A 21,446-nucleotide genomic window follows, 5' to 3' on the forward strand; every position below is an offset into this window, starting at 1 on the left:
ACCATATCAGAAGTCGGCAAAAGGTTCCCGAGAAAAACGACCACAATTAGTTAAACATTGTCTTTTGAAGGCTCTCATGGGGATGGCCGTGGGCAGGAAGAAGGGTGTTTTTAGGATTATTGTCTGTTTGTGGATTGGACTGGAGGATTCGGGAGTTACTGTTGTCAGGGCAACAAAAGTTGTGGATTTTGCCACCTCAGCGTCAAAGGGGCTCTTGGAGTCTTATCGGGCGTTCTTCGGTGTTCTTTGTGTTGAGACAGAGCGTCCCGCCATTTGTTCTAGACTGTCTGGGAGAACTGATTGCGAGAGTTGGTGCGTCAGTCTTGCTCTGTCAGTTGTATGACGCACGCGCTGTCCATGATGTGAATGCGTTGTTTATCTCTTATGCCCTATATTCTGCTTGTTTTCCTTAAACTATGGTATAAGTGCTATTTATTTTATAGTGGGTGTGTTAGAGTAATACAAACAGTTAGATGGTGCCTACGTGAAAAGGTACTATCTCCTTCATTGGGGAGACCTCCATGAAGTTGGCCCCCGTCAGACGTAAATTTATATAAAAATGATGTCAATCGTTTGTGCTACATTTGTCTGTAAAAAGTTTAATTTGTGCTGCCATCATTTTTAAGATATTAACAATTCTTTTATAGGTCTATCTGAGGTCCATGAGCCCCCATTTTGATTAAAAATGGTGTCAATTGTTTCTGCTTCGATTTTGCTGTAAAAATTTTCGTTTGTGCTGCTATCGTTTTTGAGATAGAGATATTAATTTCAAGTGATGACCTCAAGACCCTCATTTATTGCAAAATTGACCCGAAATGGTGCTATTTGTTTATGCTATGTTTGTTCTCATTAGTGCTTTAAAAAATTTCGTTTGTGTTGCTATCGTTCCAGAGATATTTTATAGATAATTTCGAGTGATGCCGTCCCTCGCATCTTTTTCGTATCTGACTCCTACAGTTGACGAAGCGTACCAACTCTATCAATAACAGAGGGGTATGCCAACAACTAGCGCAAACGTAGCACAAACAAATGGCACCACTTGGGGTCCATTTTGTAGTAAATGGGGTGCTCAAGATATTATTTTTGCGAAATGGATCCGAAGGGGTGCCATTCGCTAGTTGTTTGGACAGCCCTCTGTTATTGAGAGAGTTAGTACGCTCCGTCAGCCGTGACAGAGGGGCTGCGATTGACGTCATAATTCGAAATTAATATCTCAACACAGGTGGTCCCCGGGTTACGAGCGGGTTCCGTTCTTAAGCTGCCGACGTAACCCGGATTTCCAAGTAAGTCATAATTAACACTTTAAGTGCACCTATTTACCGCATAAATGTCGAAATAACCGTCCAAAAACATGTACTATACGTCATTGTACTGTCCTCGCCAAGATTTTGGTTGTCCTCGCTAGACAAAGAGCTAAGCTCCGAAATGACGATGTCAGACGTCCGTGTGATTTGCTGACTTTATTCAGCTGCTCATGACATCAACAAAATAAAAATGAAATTAAATCAGTTTCATCTTCAACAGTGTTGTTAATAACTCTAACGCTGTTACTAATGGCGTTTTTTTTTCCAGTAGTGAGTAATCTTAATTAATTACTTTTGTCATCTTTGCAACGCAGTTGCTGTTACTGAGGATGTAAAGGTGGGGGTTACTACGTTGGTTGAATGGCGCGAGAAAAGTCTGAGGGACACGGACTCAAGGAGACGAGAGAGCAGAGCGGGAGTGGGGAGGAAGCAAGGGAGTTTTGACGCCGTTGCAAACGCAATGCTAGGTGGCTCTAATAATACCTGACTGTAGCAGATAGCCTACAAACTATGCCCACATGATGCTACGGTAGATATCACATGTATATAGAACTAGATGCGAAATGTTGGACTCGCCGGCGTTAAAGAGCCACCATCTTAAAGCAGTAGACTTCTCAGGAAGGCTCTGTTGTTGAGAACATTCCTAGCGGACCTAAGTAACTTTTAATCTAAAATACTCCTAAATCGGCAAAATCTTGACTTCAATATCCAGTGCCTTGCAAAAGTATTCGGCCCCCTTGAACCTTGCAACTTTTCGCCATATTTCAGGCTTCAAACATAAAGATATAAAATTTTAATTTTTTGTCAAGAATCAACAACAGGTGGGACACAATCGTGAAGTGGAACAAAATTTATTGAATAATTTAAACTTTTTAACAAATAAAAAAACTGAAAAGTGGGGCGTGCAATATTATTCGGCCCCCTTGCGTTAATACTTTGTAGCGCCACCTTTTGCTCCAATTACAGCTGCAAGTCGCTTGGGGTATGTTTCTATCAGTTTTGCACATCGAGAGACCGACATTCTTGCCCATTCTTCCTTGCAAAACAGCTCGAGCTCAGTGAGGTTGGATGGAGAGTGTTTGTGAACAGCAGTCTTCAGCTCTTTCCACAGTTTCTCGATTGGATTCAGGTCTGGACTTTGACTTGGCCATTCTAACACCTGGATACGTTTATTTTTGAACCATTCCATTGTAGATTTGGCTTTATGTTTTGGATCATTGTCCTGTTGGAAGATAAATCTCCGTCCCAGTCTCAGGTCTTGTGCAGATACCAACAGGTTTTCTTCCAGAATGTTCCTGTATTTGGCTGCATCCATCTTCCCGTCAATTTTAACTATCTTCCCTGTCCCTGCTGAAGAAAAGCAGGCCCAAACCATGATGCTGCCGCCACCATGTTTGACAGTGGGGATGGTGTGTTCAGGGTGATGAGCTGTGTTGCTTTAAGCCAAACATATCGTTTTGCATTGTGGCCAAAAAGTTCAATTTTGGTTTCATCTGACCAGAGCACCTTCTTCCACATGTTTGGTGTGTCTCCCAGGTGGCTTGTGGCAAACCTTAAACAAGACTTTTTATGGATATCTTTGAGAAATGGCTTTCTTCTTGCCACTCTTCCATAAAGGCCAGATTTGTGCAGTGTACGACTGATTGTTGTCCTATGGACAGACTCTCCCACCTCAGCTGTAGATCTCTGCAGTTCATCCAGAGTGATCATGGGCCTCTTGGCTGCATCTCTGATCAGTTTTCTCCTTGTTTGAGAAGAAAGTTTGGAAGGACGGCCGGGTCTTGGTAGATTTGCAGTGGTCTGATGCTCCTTCCATTTTAATATGATGGCTTGCACAGTGCTCCTTGAGATGTTTAAAGCTTGGGAAATCTTTTCGTATCCAAATCCGGCTTTAAACTTCTCCACAACAGTATCTCGGACCTGCCTGGTGTGTTCCTTGGTTTTCATAATGCCCTCTGCACTTTAAACAGAACCCTGAGACTATCACAGAGCAGGTGCATTTATACGGAGACTTGATTACACACAGGTGGATTCTATTTATTATCATCGGTCATTTAGGACAACATTGGATCATTCAGAGATCCTCACTGAACTTCTGGAGTGAGTTTGCTGCACTGAAAGTAAAGGGGCCGAATAATATTGCACGCCCCACTTTTCAGTTTTTTATTTGTTAAAAAAGTTTAAATTATCCAAAATATTTTGTTCCACTTCACGATTGTGTCCCACTTGTTGTTGATTCTTGACAAAAAAAATTAATTTCATATCTTTGTTTGAAGCCTGAAATGTGGCGAAAGGTTGCAAGATTCAAGGGGGCCGAATACTTTTGCAAGGCACTGTATCTCTAAATGATGAAACAGTTTTAAAACTTTCATATGTCGAAAGTAGACAGAAGGGAACTAATGCAATAACGGGAGCAATTTTAACAACTTTAACGGTTGATTCACAACATTAAACTACTTCCAAACATAGCAAAGGTTACTATCTAGTTATCGGAATATCCGCAATACCCTTGTGTCTAGTTAAGTTTAGGTGGGTAAAGAATTTGGTTAGGGCCAATTATCCAAAAAACCCTTTGAACTTCACATAGTGTGACCTATGCTGTTTTTTTTTTTTTTTTTAAACGAAAAACTAAAAAAAAATAAAAATAAAAAAAAAGTAAAGAAACACCAGTTACTTTGCCAAGTAACTAATTACTAACGCAATTACTTTTTGGGAAGAGTAATTTGTAACTGTAATTAATTACTTTTTTAAAGTAGGATGCTCTTCAATAACAGCAATTGAAATTTGCGTTTATAACTAGCTGCTGATACAACAATAACAATCCACACAAACGATTAGCATGTATCAGTTAGCATCCGTTTTTGTTTGCTGGGATAGGACTTTACAACCAAAAACAATTAAACATGACCTGTTTTAATCAGAAAATACATACAATATTTCAATATAGATTATATACCTATTCCATGACAGAAAATGGACACATTTCCTAATATAATATTTTTTTCCACAGAAAACGGTGTATGGGGCCAATGTTGTCATTTTTGAAGGAATCCTCGCCTTCGCCAACAAGGAACTGCTCAAGGTTGCTTTTTTTCTCCCTTTAATTTTTTTTTTTTTTTTTCACAGCCGTGTGTGAATGTATGCGATAAGGCTCCCAATCTCCCAAGGGATACTTCTCCCACACAGTTATTAATGACCCTTGTCTAACTGGTAACTAACTCTTTCAGTGCCATTGATGATGATAGACGTCCAATCTTGTGGGTTTTTTCATCCTGCTGTGAATTTAAATGAGATTATCACTAGTAGAGGTCCAATCCATTGGACACGGGAGGGTTGGCAGAGAATGAATATATGTATTGGCTATCTCACTGTCAATGGCAACCATTTAGTTCATTAAAAAAAAATGTTTTTTTTCAAATTCAGTTACAGTATTTTTTCAATATATACAAAACAAAATATTTACTGTTTTTGACCTTTAAAAAAAGTATTGAATTAATATAAAAATATGCAAAGAAACAAAAAAGTATTTATTTAAAAAAAATATTAAAATATAAATTAAATGTAATTAAAATGGTTTGTTAAATACAAAAGCTTATAATTAATAAATGTGAATTTTAAAAAAAAAATCGCATTTTTTTAAATTAAAAAAAAGATAATACATCATTATTTAATGTGTTTTTTTGTTTTCTATTTTTTTTCATTAATATAAATTATGTTACAATATTTTTGAATATATATACATTTTTTTATTACCTTTTTTTTTTTAAATAGATAAATGAAAGCGTTCACTCAGTCGCTGCCATCCCTCCCAGTTCAAATGTATTGGACGTCTATCACCGTCAACGGTAGCCAATGAGCTAACGTCATTTGGCTAGCAGTGAATGATGATTTTTAAAAAAAAATTTTTTTTTGACGTTGATAGACATCAACTTAATTTAAATGAGTTTATCAATAATAGACGTCCAATCCATTTGAACTAGGAGGGCAGCGAACGTTCATTCGTTACTGACATCCCAGTTAAAACACATTGGACATTTATCTCCGTCAACGGTAGCTAATGGGCTAATGACGTTTGGCTAGCATTAAATGGTCATTTTTCATTGACACCAATAATTTCTATTTTTCATCCAGCTGTTGGACATGAAAGTGTTTGTGGACACCGATTCGGACATCCGGCTAACACGGCGGTTGAAACGGGACGTGTCGCAGCGCGGGCGGGACATCAGCGGCATCATTAAGCAGTACAACAAATACGTCAAACCCGCTTTCGAGCAGTACATCGAGCCCACCATGCAGCTTGCTGATATCGTGGTTCCTCGAGGTCCCACTCCTTGTTATCTGGTTGCCGGGATGAGATTTTAACACTTTGTGTCCTCTTGCAGGTGGGGACAACTTTGTGGCATTGGATTTGATCGTTCAGCATGTTCATAGTCAACTGGAGAAGGTAAGTGCAAAAAAATATTCTGTAGTATTTAAATGACTACAAGTGATTTACTTTACTGCTTTTGTGTGTTTTTGTGTGTCCTGGCTGAATTCTGTGTGACCATCCAAGCGTGAAATCACTGTAAGGTACAACTTTTTTTTTTTTGTTTATGACGGGCTTGATTAATCAATGAGTAACCAATGATCATATTAATCGACCATTTTTGGGATAATCGTTTAGAGATATTAAAACATAAAAAAGTCATAGAAATAATATAAACATTAAAAAAAAAAAACACCACAAAAATACAAAGTATAAATTTTTAAAAATCGTTTAGAGACATTAAACAAACCCTAGGTAACTTTTCAACCTTTATAAAACATTTTCTTACATTTGTGATATGTCGACTGACAGCTAGTTGAATGACACCTCTTTTATATCTTGAGGGAGTCTGTATCACTTTCACCGGCACTAATTAACTTTCGAGGAGGGTGGCAGGAACCCTGCCACACAAAAAAAACCCTATAAATGTGCTAACTGCTTTACGTCACTTCCCCCTTTCCCGATTCATTATAAAGACGGAATTCGATGCGAACGGTTTTGTGCCAATTCTGCAAAGATGGCAGAACAACAAAAGAGACAAAAAGTTTTGTCTGAGGAAGAAAAAAGGGAGGCTATCAGGATATACAAAATAAATACTGCACTGGTTTTCACTTGCTGGTGTGACAAACCCCCCACCCCCCTCAACCAAACTTGTCAGCGCTGGCTGACAAGTTCAGGTGGAGTTGGGGGGTTAGCCACAATAAGCCACACTGTTGCTAACCATCATATGCTATTGTTTATTCCTTTGTTACTATTCCTCCTTCACACAGCCGCTTGAAACAAATATTGTTAAGTCCATCTGTAGGCGACCGGGAGATTGATTTTTGATTGATTGATGATTTTACGACACTGTGCGGACGTGCGCTGGTCTTCATGGGAAACGCAGGCCTCCTTAAGGCAAAACACTACCACTTTTGTCCACCGGCGTCGCTAAAATTGACCAAAACTGAAAAATTACCAAGTGTTGCTTTAAAACATAAGAAAACTGAAAAATATAAACATTAAAAAAATGTACAAGGAACATTTTCTTAAAAACCGCTTTGAGACATTGTTGGCATAAAAACTGTCAAAATCATGTTTTTTTAGCCTCTTAAAATGGTAAATGGCTTCCTCTTATTTGTTTTAATTTTTTGACTTTTTTGTTTTTAATAGAAAAAAAAGGGGGGACCTTAATATTTTATTTTATTTAAAATATTTATAAATTGCTTTTTAAAAATGTTTTCCGATTTAAAAAGGAATGTTTTTGTTTTTTATTACTGTTTTTGAAATATTTTAAAAATAAAAAAACAAGGGAAAAACAGCAAAATATTTTTTAAATCAAAATACTTTTGATTTAAAAATGTAAACAGTAAATGTTGTTTTTATTTGGTTATCTTATTCCTTCGTTTTATTTATTTTAAATAAACATTTGAATAAAAACGTGCAATAAATATATGTAAAATACAATGTGTATTTTTTCAGTTGATTAAAAAATGATTATGTATAAAATTCAGTATATGATAATCAAATAACAAACAGGTGAAAACAATAAATGTTCTCTTATTACTATGTATTTTTCAATTTAAAACCACAAAAAACAAAAGACTTCTAATTTTACTAAATAAAAAACTAATATTAAAAATGACATAAAAAAACGTAAATCTTCTGTTATGTACACATTTCTTAACTGGCAAATTTATTAGCGTTTAAATTGGTCAAATTCGTTTAAAACTTAAAAAATCCACTGGAAGCGTGACAAACTATTGGCTGTCTTCAATTGACTTTGTCCTCCTTCTTCTATCCTCTCCAATGCTTCTCATCACTTCCTGTCACATGACCATCAATCAGGGATAGCTGCACTTGGAAATGTGAGGCACTTTGTTGCGCTCTGACCTTGTTTGCTGTGCTTTTCACTCCATTTTTACTCTTTCATGGCTGTTTTGCAGTGTCAGTGTATTTTTTCTGCTGAGTTTGTTTGGCCAGAGCAAACAACTTGCTTTCTATTGAAACACCTAAGCTCTCTAATAGTGATTGAATAACCTTCTTCAAAGCAAGGAAGCACACTTGACCACTAACTCACTTAAACAGCAGACAGTTTAACTCACTGTTGCTTTTATTGTTAGAATTTTCCCCCTTTCATGAATTTGTGTGGTTGTACTGCTTGTTTTCTGTAGAAAGAAGTCAAGAAAAATGCTCATATTTTAAGAATACGTAAGCTATAGACGGCAATTCAGCATTTTCAAGCACATGAATGATTTTCTTTTGTCGAAAATGGGGATTGCATTTAAAGAGACTTGGCGCCATCTGCTGGTAATAATACAAGATGGACTTTCATTCACTGGCATTTATTGCAGTTCATATTTGTTTATTTCCATTTTTATTGATTTCATTATTTTTCATAATTTTTAAAAAATCTATATTTAATTGAACCAATAACTGTTGAAATAAATACAAATTTAAATAAATGCTGAAATGAATGCAGAATAAGAATAATAAAATAAATACACGTTTAATAGTTTATTAAATGCTGGTAACAACATTTCGACATTTTAAAATGAGGAAAAAATGGTAAAGTGTTGACAGTAAATTTTAATTCAATAAAAAAGGATTGCAAAAACTGCAATGAATCTTTAAATAAAAATAGGAAATAATTACACAATTACAGTTAATGATTAATTCATTGCTGATAAGAAAAGAAGGAATTCTATTTATTGAAATTTTCATTTATTTCAACATTTTTCCAGTTATTCTTTATCATTTCAATATTTTTAAAAAAATTATAATTCTAAATAAATCAATGTTGATACAGATAATGTGAAGTAAATTTTAAAAAACTTTGAATAAAGAAATCAAAATTTGGATGCCTAATGCATAAAAATTGAAATCTTGAAGTTGAAATAGCAGATAAATAATGTATGCATTTAATTTTGGCACTCTGTATGTTTATTCAGCTCAGTGCCTCTCACTTTTTCAGGTCTGCCCTGGCGTCGGCTCACCAAGGTCAGCCTCTGCCCGAAACTCTGAGCGTCCTGAAAAGCTCGCCGCAGGTGCGCGGCATGCACACCATCATCAGGTAACCCGCGCTCGCTCTCGTGAAAAGTCTTCAAAATCACATTTTAAAATCTCTCCATCAGGAACAAGGAAACCAACCGTGACGAGTTTGTCTTCTACTCCAAAAGATTAATGCGACTCCTTATAGAACACGCCCTCTCTTTCCTGCCACTCAAGGTCTGGGTTTATTTTCCTGTCTTAAGTGCTTACCGGCAGGGATGACTTGTTTTTTTGTTCTCTTTTTGCCAATAGCCCATATCTGTTGAAACACCTCAGGGTGGAGTTTACCACGGCAGGAGGCTGAGCGGTAAAAGAGTGAGTTTCGGCGTATCGTGGAGGTCGCGGTAAGGAGCCCCGATTCATTTGTGATTTTGTTTAGATCACAGGCGTGTCCATATTGAGAGCGGGAGAGACAATGGAGCCGGCACTCATGGCTGTGTGCAAAGACATCCGACTGGGGAAAATTCTCATCCAGACTAACCTAGATACGGGTGAACCGGAGGTATGCCACCGCTTAAGTACGCCATATTATAGGGTTCCCAGAGGTCCTAAAAAAGCCTTTAAAAGTATAGAATAAAAAACTGGTTTGACTGGTGAACAATTTCTGCCACCAAGGCGTAGGTTTTGGTGTCAATATTGCATGTACACTTTTTGCTGGGGACGGGAAATTAATAAGACCAAACTGATTAGGTGAACAGGGGTCATGCTACATTTCTCACCAAATTGCACCTACAGTGGGGCAAATAAGTATTTAGTCAACCACTAATTGTGCAAATTCTCCCACTTGAAAATATTAGAGAGGCTTGTAATTGTCAACATGGGTAAACCTCAACCATGAGAGACAGAATGTGGGAAAAAAAACAGAAAATCACATTGTTTGATTTTTAAATAATTTATTTTCAAATCGTGGTGAAAAATAAGTATTTGGTCAATACCAAAAGGTAATCTCAATACTTTGTTATGTACCCTTTGTTGGCAATAATGGAGGCCAAACGTTTTCTGTAACTCTTCACAAGCTTTTCACACACTGTTGCTGGTATTTTGGCCCATTCCTCCATGCAGATCTTCTGTAGAGCAGTGATGTTTTGGGGCTGTCATTGGGCAACACGGACTTTCAACTCCCTCCACAGATATTCTATGGGGTTGAGATCTGGAGACTGGCTAGGCCACTCCAGGACCTTGAAATGCTTCTTACGAAGCCACTCCTTTGTTGCCCTGGCTGTGTGTTTGGGATCATTGTCATGCTGAAAGACCCAGCCACGTCTCATCTTCAATACCCTTGCTGATGGAAGGAGATTTTCACTCAAAATGTCTCGATACATGGCCCTATTCATTCTTTACACAGATCAGTCGTGCTGGTCCCTTTGCAGAAAAACAGCCCCAAAGCATGATGTTTCCACCCCCATGCTTCACAGTGGGTATGGTGGTCTTCGGATGCAATTCAGTATTCTTTCTCCTCCAAACACGAGAACCTGTGTTTGTACCAAAAAGTTCTATTTTGGTTTCATCTGACCATAACACATTCTCCCAGTCCTCTTCTGGATCATCCAAATGCTCTCTAGCGAACCGCAGACGGGCCTGGACGTGTACTTTCTTCAGCAGGGGGACACGTCTGGCAGTCCAGGATTTGAGTCCCTGGCGGCGCATTGTGTTACTGATAGTTGCCATGGTTACTGTGGTCCCAGCTCTCTGTAGGTCATTCACTAGGTCCCCTCGTGTGGTTCTGGGATTTTTGCCCACCGTTCTTGTTATCATTTTGACGCCACAGGGTGAGATCTTGCATGGAGCCCCAGATCGAGGGAGATTATCAGTGGTCTTGTATGTCTTCCTTTTTCTAATAATTGCTCCCACAGTTGATTTCTCACCACGATTTGCAAATAAAGTTTTTAAAAATCAAACAATGTGATTTTCTGTTTTTTTTTCCCATTCTGTCTCTCATGGTTGAGGTTTACCCATGTTGACAATTACAGGCCTCTCTAATCTTTTCAAGTTGGAGAACTTGCACAATTGGTGGTTAACTAAATACTTATTTTCCTCACTATAATTAATTTGTAAACTAATGATCAATGCAAAATAAATCTGTATTCACACTAACTTTCACACTGCAAATTTATAACATCTTAATCTGATCATTTTTCTTAAATCTAGTCGAATAATTTTCTCCATCTTATTTTGAGTGTTAAAGACCAGTTAACAAATTAATAAATCAGATTATTTCACTTAAATTAAGTAAATATTTCTATTTGTTACTATTAAGCCCATACATCTAAATGTTGGCCATTTTTAAACCTGTTCAAACCTGTTAATTCTTAACTGTCTAGGAATGCAAAAAATAAACATTTGTCTTAAGAACACTCAACATTGTCTAATTAATAAATATAACTAAACATTTAAAACATCTTAGCATTTAACAAAGATAAATAAATATGGAACCTTCCGTCAGGTAAAACACTACTGCTTTTGTCCACAAGCACAGCCAAACTCAACAAAAAATGAAAGCTTCTTTGGGCTGATTTTAGACCACATAAATAAAACAAAAATGACAATATGGGGGAAGGGGATAAACCTCAGTTTACTACATTTCTCACAGTTTAACGCTAACAGTACAAACCATATAAAGGAGGATAATTCTTTCAAAGCAGCTTCCTACTCGAGTTCCGGAAATTCACACAGATTAATGTTATGCTAACTCTGATGCAGGTCGGACATTCAGTAGCAAAACTAGTAGTGTGTTCCCCACTTCCACAACATGTACATCTTTTTACATTACATACAGTGGCTTCTGCTAGCAGAAAAAAACTTCTAATATTCCTCGTCTTTGAAGGGTGCGGAGGGGGCAACATGTTGTATTTGTGTCGGGGCTGTGATTTCGTGTTTGTATTGGGAGTGGGGGGATAGACTTCAGCAAGTGAAAAGGGGTCAATGTAAGTCTGAACATCATGAAAGTAATTTACTTAATAATGGTCGGGTCAATTCTATCCTTACAAGTCAATATACAATGCAAATAAGGTTGCTTAAAAGTAGGTGCGAACAAACTGAGCATCCTGAAAAGTTGGTACTGTTATGTCCCTATGCAAACCTACGCCCTTGGTTGCCCCTCCCAGTCAAAATGAATCTGACGTCTATTGGCGTCAATGTCGGGGAATGAGTCAAAGTAAGATTTTTAAACCAAATAAATGTGTCGTGAGTGCAGCTGCACTACCTCCGGCTTCCCAAAGATATCAGTGAGGATTTCGTCATCTTGATGGACAGCACAGTATCCACCGGGGCCGCTGCTCTCATGGCCATCAGAGTTCTGCTAGTGAGTAAAACTCTTATTACTCAAAACCGCATCACTGCATATGTTTGAAAGTACTACTTTTGTGTTGAAAGGACCATGACGTACCAGAAGACAAAATCTTCTTGCTTTCGCTACTCATGGCAGAAATGGGCGTCCACTCGGTGGCGTACGCTTTCCCAAAAGTGCGCATCATCACCACCGCTGTGGATAAAGAGGTCAACCACCAGTTCCACATCATTCCTGGCATCGGTAAGACACAAAAATTGGACATGAGCAAAAAATTCAGATTTTTGCACGGACAACATTTAAAAGTCACATTTTTATCTCTCAGGTAATTTTGGCGATCGTTACTTCGGCACCGACGCACCCTCTGACTGGTGCGAAAGTGACGACGGAATGGACTTGTGACGCAAAAACTGAGCCTCCCAGGTTGATTAGACAAACACATGCCAACAGATACTTGATTTTTTTGGGTGACGAATCATTCCGCCATTTTGATATTGTAAAGACTGCATCACTTTAAAAGGAACTATGTTAAATCTACATTGTCAAGAGCCTTCTGAAATGTAAAAACATGAGATTTACATACCTAATTTCACTATAGTGACATCAGATGACCTGTTCTAACGGTTCATAGAGTTGCTTGTAAAATGTTACCATGTTTTTGTCACTTAAGTGTATGCCAATGCCTATTTGTATTATTTTCAGGAAAACATTGGAACAAATTCCTTAAAGAATTACGACAGAAAACTTTGTACTTGAATGACAAAACTGTTTTTGTTTGCTTTTTACGTGTCCTTTGAATTTTATGGTGCCTCCCGCCTCATTTGCAGCCATTTTAGATGTTTTAATTTATTTTATTAATTGACTGACTGTGACTTAACAGCCACGTAGCACTACAAATGTTACTTTTTTATATGATGGCGCTTAAAGGGAATGCACCCCTCGTGAATTTTGGGTTAATAAACTCTTGGGTGTTAATATGTTGTTTTATTTGTTTATTTAAACGTCGTCTTATGCATATAAACTCAAAATTAATTTGGGCACTACATTAAATTGTCCACTAGATGGCAATATACTTAGTGATTTGTCCTTATATGGCGGAAATGACGAAATGTGATTTAGTGTGTGCCCTTTGCTTACTGTAGGAAATTACTAGGAGTTCGACAATTATCGTGATTATTAGTCAACTTAGGTTTAACGGTAGACGTTCAAACATATTTTCACGCTTATATTCATGGTTTTGCTCTGTTTTTAGCTATAAATTTCAACTACGTTCCCATGAACGTGTTTTTGAGGTTTTTTTGAGTTGAGTAATTTAAAAAAAAAGTACTTTCACGGAAAATTTGCTCTTTCTTTTGTTTACGGAAAGAACTGATGACTAAGTTGTATTTTATTTGAAATAACGTTTGAGTCACAATCTGCTGGACAATCAAAATTTGTTTTTTGTGTTTCTAATCTTCCCAAGCAAGAGTCGTATGACTTTGCCGTACACCGATAATGGTACGTGAACGCATCCTCAGCCTCTTCGCAGTGACGCTGAATCATAAGCAGGTACGAAAACATTTCAGTACTTTTGTAATGATATTTATTTAAGCGCAGTCGTTATTTCGTGATAATTTTAGCATTTATAGTGACTCCGGAAACAAAAGTTTAATGTCATAGAATTTCTGCGTGTTTCGTTCTCGTTTCAAGCTAGTTGACGTTATATGAACGTACCTGAAGCGGCACGTGATGCCAACATGTCATCAAAAGAAACAAACATTTGAAGTTGATATATACTTTTTGCAAAAACATTCGTTAGTTAGGTGAAAAATATATATTCTCCCAGTGTTTTAGTAACCGCTCTTTCATTCGCCGTCCTTTTTTATTTTTTAATAATTTTGTTTTCACAGTTATTCACTGTTAAATCAAGCTTTTTATGTTATAACGGTCTATAGTTCCAGTAAATGCTTACGTTAAGATGGATGCATTTCATTTAAACTCTTAACGAGTTTATTGAATAAACGACGTAACGTCACATATTTGCAGTTTAGACTGAGTGGAGTCACGTTGAAATGTCGTGACTTATCTAATATAAATATTTCCTACAGTTCAGACTTTAAACGACCTCTCAAATATATTTGTAAATGAATATTTGACCCAAATGCTAAATATGATCACTTATACAATATGTTTTGAATTGTTTGGAGATTTTTACCACCAAATTGCATCATATTTTCGAAACTTGACGGTGTTTTTCGGCTATTCAAACAGAGGATGGCGGGCCTGTGGCGGTCCTACCAGGCCCTTATGACAAGACGCCCCTGGACGGTGCAGATTGTGACTGCTGGTGAGAGTCCGCAACTCAATCTTGCCCTGACCATCGTAGAAAAAAACGACACAATATGGAACTTTGGAAAGTCAACAAGGGCAAAGAACTTTGAACAACATGCACGCGCACACACACATACACACACACACACGTTTTGACAGAATACCGTTAGCTGTAATATTAGTCGACATACCCTTGGACCGAAGTATTGTTTAATTCTGTGAATTGCAATAACAAACCCTTGTTTAAAAAATAGCGTTTAAACATTAGTGTTGTCTTTAAACTTAATTTGTAGCCATGGTTTGAAACCTCAATTAAAAAAATCTAGCATACCATTTTAGTTGCTTTGCAACTTTTCACTCATATGTAGTTGTCCTAATACTTTTGGTCATGCAGTTTATACGCTATGTATTTCTAATAATACATTTCAAACAACACCTGTGATTAATATTTTAGATATTATAGACACAATGACAAATGTTTTTGTTCAAGGAAATGTCAGTCATCATGCAGTACCAATGTTGACCACTTGATGGCGACATTTTTCTTGAGTTTTGGCTCGAAATTGGTTTTCCCCTTAAGAGCAGAACTTACAAAAAAGTACAGTATTGTAAATATTCATTACTTCTAACGTAATTACAGTACTCCTATTTTTACACTTTCTTGCACAATTTTTTTTCTTTTTTAACCCTTACAAGGCACTCATTTAACTCATTGGCTGCCATTGACGATGGTAACATTCGTTCATTCGCCCCTCCCCGTCGAAATGGATTGGACATCTACCGCCATCTATGGCACTGAAAGATGAGCATTCACTGCCAGTCTTCTTGGTTTAAATGAATTGGGCATGTATCGCCATCAATTGCATGCACTGAGTTGAGGGCCGGTGCTATCGATTATTTAAGAATTCCATTAATCTATCAATTAGTTTGGTCGAATAATCGATTAATCGGATTAGGAACATTTTATGTGAGATTAAGTTTAAGGAGATGTAAAACAAAGGCTTGCTAATACTGCAGTTTCAAAAGAGGATTAAATGCGAATACAAAATAAAATTCCTTAGTGTTTTATCAAACTATACAGAATTGCACTTTCACAAGAGCAATGAATACATTTAAAAATAAATTAAAATATCCGAGCTAAGCCTTAAACAGTATAAAAAAAGAACTAAATGAGGATCTAAATGCACCAAAAGTGGCGAACATGCATAGCAAAAGCCCGCTAGCTTAAAAGCTATACAATGCTAACTTTTTTTTTTCACAATGCTCTGAAAAAAACGTTCAGACACATATTCTCCCCCATCCCAAAAAAAATCTAAATATACTTCTAAACTAAATTACGAATACATAAACATATTAGCTCAAACACAAACTTTCTGTCGGTATTAACGGAGCAGCTGGATACAGCCATGTTTGATGAGTTCTATCATATTCACTGTTTCCACTAGAGTAAATCCAAACACTTTCAAACCATTACAGTGCCACTCTAAACGAATCCTCAAAGCAGAGAAATTTGATTCGAAGCATTTTTCTAATCGAATTACCCGAATATATGACGGTGTTTTTTGGATTGAAATAAGACTGAAAAAGAGGGGGTCGTCTTATATTTGCGGTCTAGACATTATACCCATTCACGACGCTAGATGGCGCCAGATATCATTGAAGCAATGTTCTGTCATGACAGATCTCAGCTATTCTCCCCATTCACGACGATTGATGGCGCCAGACATCATTGAAGTGATGTTCTGTCATGACAGATCTCAGTTTAACCAGTTTGCATTATTTTATTGCAATGTTTTTCCTTATTCAAATTTGTTTCAAGACTACAGTTACAGTTAGACTTTGATGGTTAATGCAGTTATTGCAATTTTGTTGTTTTATCACAATAGATTGGTTTATTTACATTTCAAAAACCAGAATCCATTCATTTATGAATGTGATTGCACTTTAGTTTACATAATTAAATGTTCAGATATTAAGATTTGAATGAGGCAAAATAACATGCTTTTTCTCTCAAATATATTGTTATAATCATTTGTTTCGGATGGACTGTAATTATTTTCTGTATAAAAATTAATTTGGTGTTAAAAAAAGTCTTTTTTCAAACTTGAGTCTTGAAAAAGAGGGTCGTCTTATAATCAGGCCCGTCTTATATTTGGGCCAATACAGTACTTGAGTTAATCGATTAATCGTTGCAGCACTAATTTGGGTAAATACTATGAAAGAAAACAACTTTAGTGTTACTTGATACAATAGAATGTCTGGCAAAAACACATTTTGCATTTTGCAGGTTCTCTGGTAGGCATCGGCGATGTCATCTCGCAGCAGCTGATTGAGCGACGTGGACTCGCTCAACACGACGTGCGCCGGACCACTAAAATGATGAGCATTGGATTCTTCTTTGTGGTGAGGGTCTAAACAAACACGTTTGGGCGGGTTGTGCTGTTGTCATTTCTGTCATTTTCTGTCCACAGGGTCCAGTCGTAGGTAGCTGGTACAAAGTTCTGGACCGCTTGGTGGTCGGAGGAAGTAAAAGTGCGGCTATGAAGAAAATGATGATTGATCAGGTTGGAAGCTGGCAGTGTCTGATTATGTTTCAGTTCCATTGAGTTTAATGAATGATTAATTCTATTGTGTAGTTGTGCTTCGCTCCTTGTTTCTTGGGCGCCTTCCTGGCTTTGTCGGGGGTTCTGAATGGGCTGAGCGCGGAGCAGAATGTCGCCAAGCTACGTCGGGTGAGATAAAATTACACCAAAAAAAGAGTTACATGAAAACTGATGGATGAATAATGAAGAAAAAGTTGTGTGTGAGCACACTATCCGTTTAAACACAGCTGCTTAATTATTGACGTTGGACAGCGGGATGGGCAATGAGGCGCCACAAAATAAATGACAAAGCGGGCGCTGATCAAACACGCGCACACTGTTGGGATTGGACGCACGTTGCTGCTGGACAACTGTAATATGTCCTCTGCTTTGTCAAAATTAGGGCTGTCAAAATTATCGCGTTAACGGGCGGTAATTAATTTTTTAAATTAATCACGTTAAAATATTTGACGCAATTAACGCACATGCCCCGCTCAGACAGATTTAAATGACAGTATAGTCAAATGCCCACTTGTTAATTGTGTTTTGTGGAGTTTTGCTGCCCTAGGCTGGCGCTTGGGTGCGACTGATTTCATAGGCTTCAGCACCCATGAGCATTGTGTAAGTAATTATTGACATCAACAATGGCGGGCTACTAGTTTATTTTTTGATTGAAAATTTTACAAATTTTATTAAAACGAAAACATTAAGAGGGGTTTTAATATCAAATTTCTATAACTTGTACTAACATTTATCTTTTAAGAACTTCAAGTCTTTCTATCCATGGATCGCTTTAACAGAATGTTAACAATGTTAATGCTGTCTTGTTGATTTATTGTTATAATAAACAAATACAGTGCTTATGTACCGCATGTTGAATATATATATCCATCTTGTCTTATCTTTCCATTCCAACAATAATTTACAGAAAAATATGGCATATTTTATAGATGGTTTGAATTGCGATTAATTACGATTAATTTTTAAGCTTAAATTAACTCAATTAAAAATTTTAATCGTTTGACAGCCCTAGTCAAAATATAACCAATATTTATTACTTTAAAAAAAAAAAACTTTTATTATCATGTTCACAGCTTGTTCCCCTCCAGCCCTTTAGGTGGCAGTAATGTGCATTTAAAAAATAGACCTTTTATCACAAAATAATAATACATTTTATCTATAAGAACTTGCAGTGTTTTGTTTATTTGTGTTTTTTATAATTCTTTTAATATTTATATTAATAATATATTCACTTTTAATTTTTTTAAAAATTTATTCATCACCTGTTCATAGACTTCATAATAATTGATGGGACACGGGGCGGATTAATTGGGGCCTGCATTGTTGGCGTGGCCGTCAGAGTTGACTGAGTGGAAACGCAGACAAAGAGCTTTTTCCGTTGACAATGTTTGTGAATAAGTGCTTAAAATTAATGCTTTAAAGATATGGATGTAAAACAGTCTCGATTCTTGGTTAAAAGCAAAAAAACGTGCTGTTAGCATTTATTTTACGTAAATATTGCGAACTATGACGCCAATGCCGTAGCGGCTAATTTATCCCATTGATTTTTTTTCCACAATGTTTCAAAATGCATGGTACGAAAAATATAATAATTACCTTGAATCCTTGAACAAATCACTCCTGAGACAATCCTTCCTGTTTGTATGCGGAACAGCTTTCACATTTTTTCAACTTAAATCCGGCGTTACATCGCTGCCTGCGTGTGTTTGAGAATAACTCCTCTTGATGTTGGATGTGAGCAGGCCCTCTACTTGAAGGCGTGGCGTAGTGTCTGTGAGTTGTGACCCGTCAATATAATTATGAAGTCTATGACCTGTTCTACTTCAGCCCCGAAGGTGACAGGAATGTACATTATCAAGTAGTCTTTTTGTCTAACAAAAATCATATTTTTCATTTATATATTGTATGTTTTATTTTTCAATCATTGGTGACAATGTCTTCATTTTTATGTTTTTATTATTTATCAAAGCTCTTCTAAATATTTAAACCCTGTCTTACAGTCCAAACGTTTGCAACACTCCAGTATGACTCAATAAGTGATTACCTTTGTGACCCCGTGTCCTAAAGCGCCACATTGTAATATTGTTCTCATTGGCAAATCATGTTGACGTCTGCAACCACGCATGAAAATAATCTCGATGAAAAATGTGTCAGTTGATAATTAGGAACACCTTTTACTCCCACAAGAAAATCTTGTACGTTAGACTTTCATTTTCATTTTTACACGCCGTGACCTTCAACTACATGACGCCTGGGCTTGCCATTTTGTTCATATTTTTAACTCATTCACTGCCATTGACTGAATGCAATGTCTTCACAGGACTACACAGATGCACTAATTTCCAATTATTATGTAAGGTTCTATTATTATTATGTTCATTTTCTATCAAAGTGTTTTTTGTTTTTTTTTTAATCAATTGTTGTTTTATTTATTTATTGTCAGCTATGGCCGCCAGTGCAGATGGCCAACTTCTACTTCATCCCGCTGCAACACAGGTTTGTGTCGTTTTTTTTTTTTTTTTTTTGACATGCTAAGATGGGACCATTGAATCACGCTAGCTTAGCCACTGCGCAGCCCTGAAACAAACAAATAACTGACGAACTGCACGGAATTTGTTGAAATCAATTCCACCGATAATTAAACCCCTGCTAACGCAAAGATTAAGCCTAATGTCAAAAATTCTGAACTTAGTAAAATATCAACTTTTCAAATTTTGTTTAAAAATGTAAATATAAAAGAATCCAGGTAGTCCTCAGGTTATGAACGAGTTCCGTTCCTTTGTTGGTGATGTAACCTGATTTTCCGTGTAAATCGGAATTAATCCTTTAAGTACCCCTAAATCTCAAAATAACTACCAAAAACATGTATTATACATGATATTAATAAAATTAAGTAAAAAAAAAAAAAAAAAGGTTCTGTACTTACCATCATAGGCAGAGTTTGACTTTTGTGGAACAAAAAAAAATGTTGTTTTTTTTTGTTCATTGCATTCATTTTTGTTGTTTGTTTTATTGCTTTACAACTTTTATAGACAACATTTTACCAGCAAAGTCTTAATTTTAAATTCATATATTGGAAAGTCAATTATATGCAATGACATTTCGGCCACCAGGGGCAGGGGGCTATGCCACTCTTAATCGCTGCGTATGCTTAGCATCAATGGTGAGAGGTGTTACTGTTACGTGACTAAAACAAACAAAAAAAAACTTTAAACTTATATCCTGCTAAATTTCCATGTAATTTTCAGACATGGGGAGATGTACCGCGAATTACCTGGGTTTGACACTTTCAGACTCATCCCGTGTTGGTGTCTCAACGCTCTCTGTGCAGGGAGGGCGGGGTATGGGATTTTATAACCCGGACATTACATCATTATTCATCAAAGCGAAGTCTAACTGGAACTGTAGTCTTGAAACAAATCTGAATAAGTAAAAACAATGCAATAAAATAATTCAAACTGGTTAAACTTGAGAGTAGCTGAGATCTGTCATGACAGAACATCGCTTCAGTGATATCTGGCGCCATCTAGCGTCGTGAATGGGTATAATGTCTACAGCGCGAATGTTAGACGACCCCCACTTTTTCAGTCTTATTTCAATACAAAAAACACCGTCTTATATGCGGGCCAATACGGTACATGCAATGACATTTTCAGCCACCATAGGGGCTATATCCCCCCGGGCCACCCTTAATCTCTGCGTATGCCTGTTCTATTATTTTACTTTTTTTTTCTAAATTAAACAAGTGAAGGGGATATAATAACAAGAGAATACTTTTGCCAATTTGTTTTTTTGATTAACTATTTTAGTGCCATTGACGATGACAGACGTTTAATCATGTGGCTCTTCATCCTTCTGGTGTGAATTTAAATTGGACAGTAGTAGACGGCCAAATCATTTAAACTGGGAAGTCTAGCAGAAAAAGAACGAATCTTGAAAGCTAATGACTGAAAACGTAAAATAAATAGATATATGTTTGCAAATATTTGCAATTAAGATGCTACAAAAAGAGGATTTGGAAAGTGTTTAGATAAAAAATGAATCGACTACCAAAATAGTTGTCATTTGATCATCAATTTGTGCTTTTGTCAGGTTGGCTGTCGTGCAAATGGTCGCCGTGGCGTGGAATTCTTACTTGACGTGGAAGGCCAACGCCTTGTGAGCCAGTACCGACATAGATTTCATTAGGTTTGCCGATTATTCTTGTTGTTCAAATGGACTCACTGTCGAATGACAAAAAATCGTGACACTCACGCACTCGTGTCGTTAATTAACAGTGTTACAATTTACATTTGTTACCAGATTTGTGATATTTCCTGTTTAAGACATGTTTTGAAAAAGTGGTCACTATGAATAAATACATATTTTCCATCTTTAAGGTTTGGCTG

General features: G+C 36.8%; 2 protein-coding genes across 2 annotated transcripts in view; both read left to right on the plus strand.

Annotated features, from left to right (window-relative positions):
- The window catches only part of si:ch211-243j20.2 (uridine-cytidine kinase-like 1), a 30,331-nt gene extending 17,122 nt beyond the window's left edge, over positions 1-13,209 (plus strand). The window contains exons 5-15 of the mRNA XM_057822945.1: positions 4,315-4,386; positions 5,436-5,625; positions 5,687-5,748; positions 5,857-5,873; positions 8,783-8,881; positions 8,943-9,036; positions 9,112-9,174; positions 9,239-9,361; positions 12,053-12,160; positions 12,232-12,388; positions 12,471-13,209. Coding sequence (XP_057678928.1) covers positions 4,315-4,386; positions 5,436-5,625; positions 5,687-5,748; positions 5,857-5,873; positions 8,783-8,881; positions 8,943-9,036; positions 9,112-9,174; positions 9,239-9,361; positions 12,053-12,160; positions 12,232-12,388; positions 12,471-12,547 — 1,062 coding nt within the window. The 3' untranslated portion in view covers positions 12,548-13,209. The remainder of the gene's footprint in view (positions 1-4,314; positions 4,387-5,435; positions 5,626-5,686; positions 5,749-5,856; positions 5,874-8,782; positions 8,882-8,942; positions 9,037-9,111; positions 9,175-9,238; positions 9,362-12,052; positions 12,161-12,231; positions 12,389-12,470) is intronic.
- Positions 13,210-13,391: 182 nt separating this feature from the next.
- mpv17 (mitochondrial inner membrane protein MPV17) lies at positions 13,392-21,436 on the plus strand. Its single transcript, XM_057822949.1, has 8 exons — positions 13,392-13,693; positions 14,396-14,471; positions 16,743-16,858; positions 16,927-17,019; positions 17,092-17,187; positions 19,379-19,411; positions 19,502-19,554; positions 21,151-21,436. The coding sequence occupies exons 1-8, from the start codon at positions 13,640-13,642 to the stop codon at positions 21,218-21,220; spliced, it is 591 nt and encodes a 196-aa protein (XP_057678932.1). The 5' UTR covers positions 13,392-13,639; the 3' UTR covers positions 21,221-21,436.
- Positions 21,437-21,446: the final 10 nt, after the last annotated feature.

The sequence above is a fragment of the Corythoichthys intestinalis genome, chromosome 19 (genome assembly GCF_030265065.1).
Source record: "Corythoichthys intestinalis isolate RoL2023-P3 chromosome 19, ASM3026506v1, whole genome shotgun sequence".
NCBI classification, from domain to species: Eukaryota; Metazoa; Chordata; class Actinopteri; order Syngnathiformes; family Syngnathidae; genus Corythoichthys; species Corythoichthys intestinalis.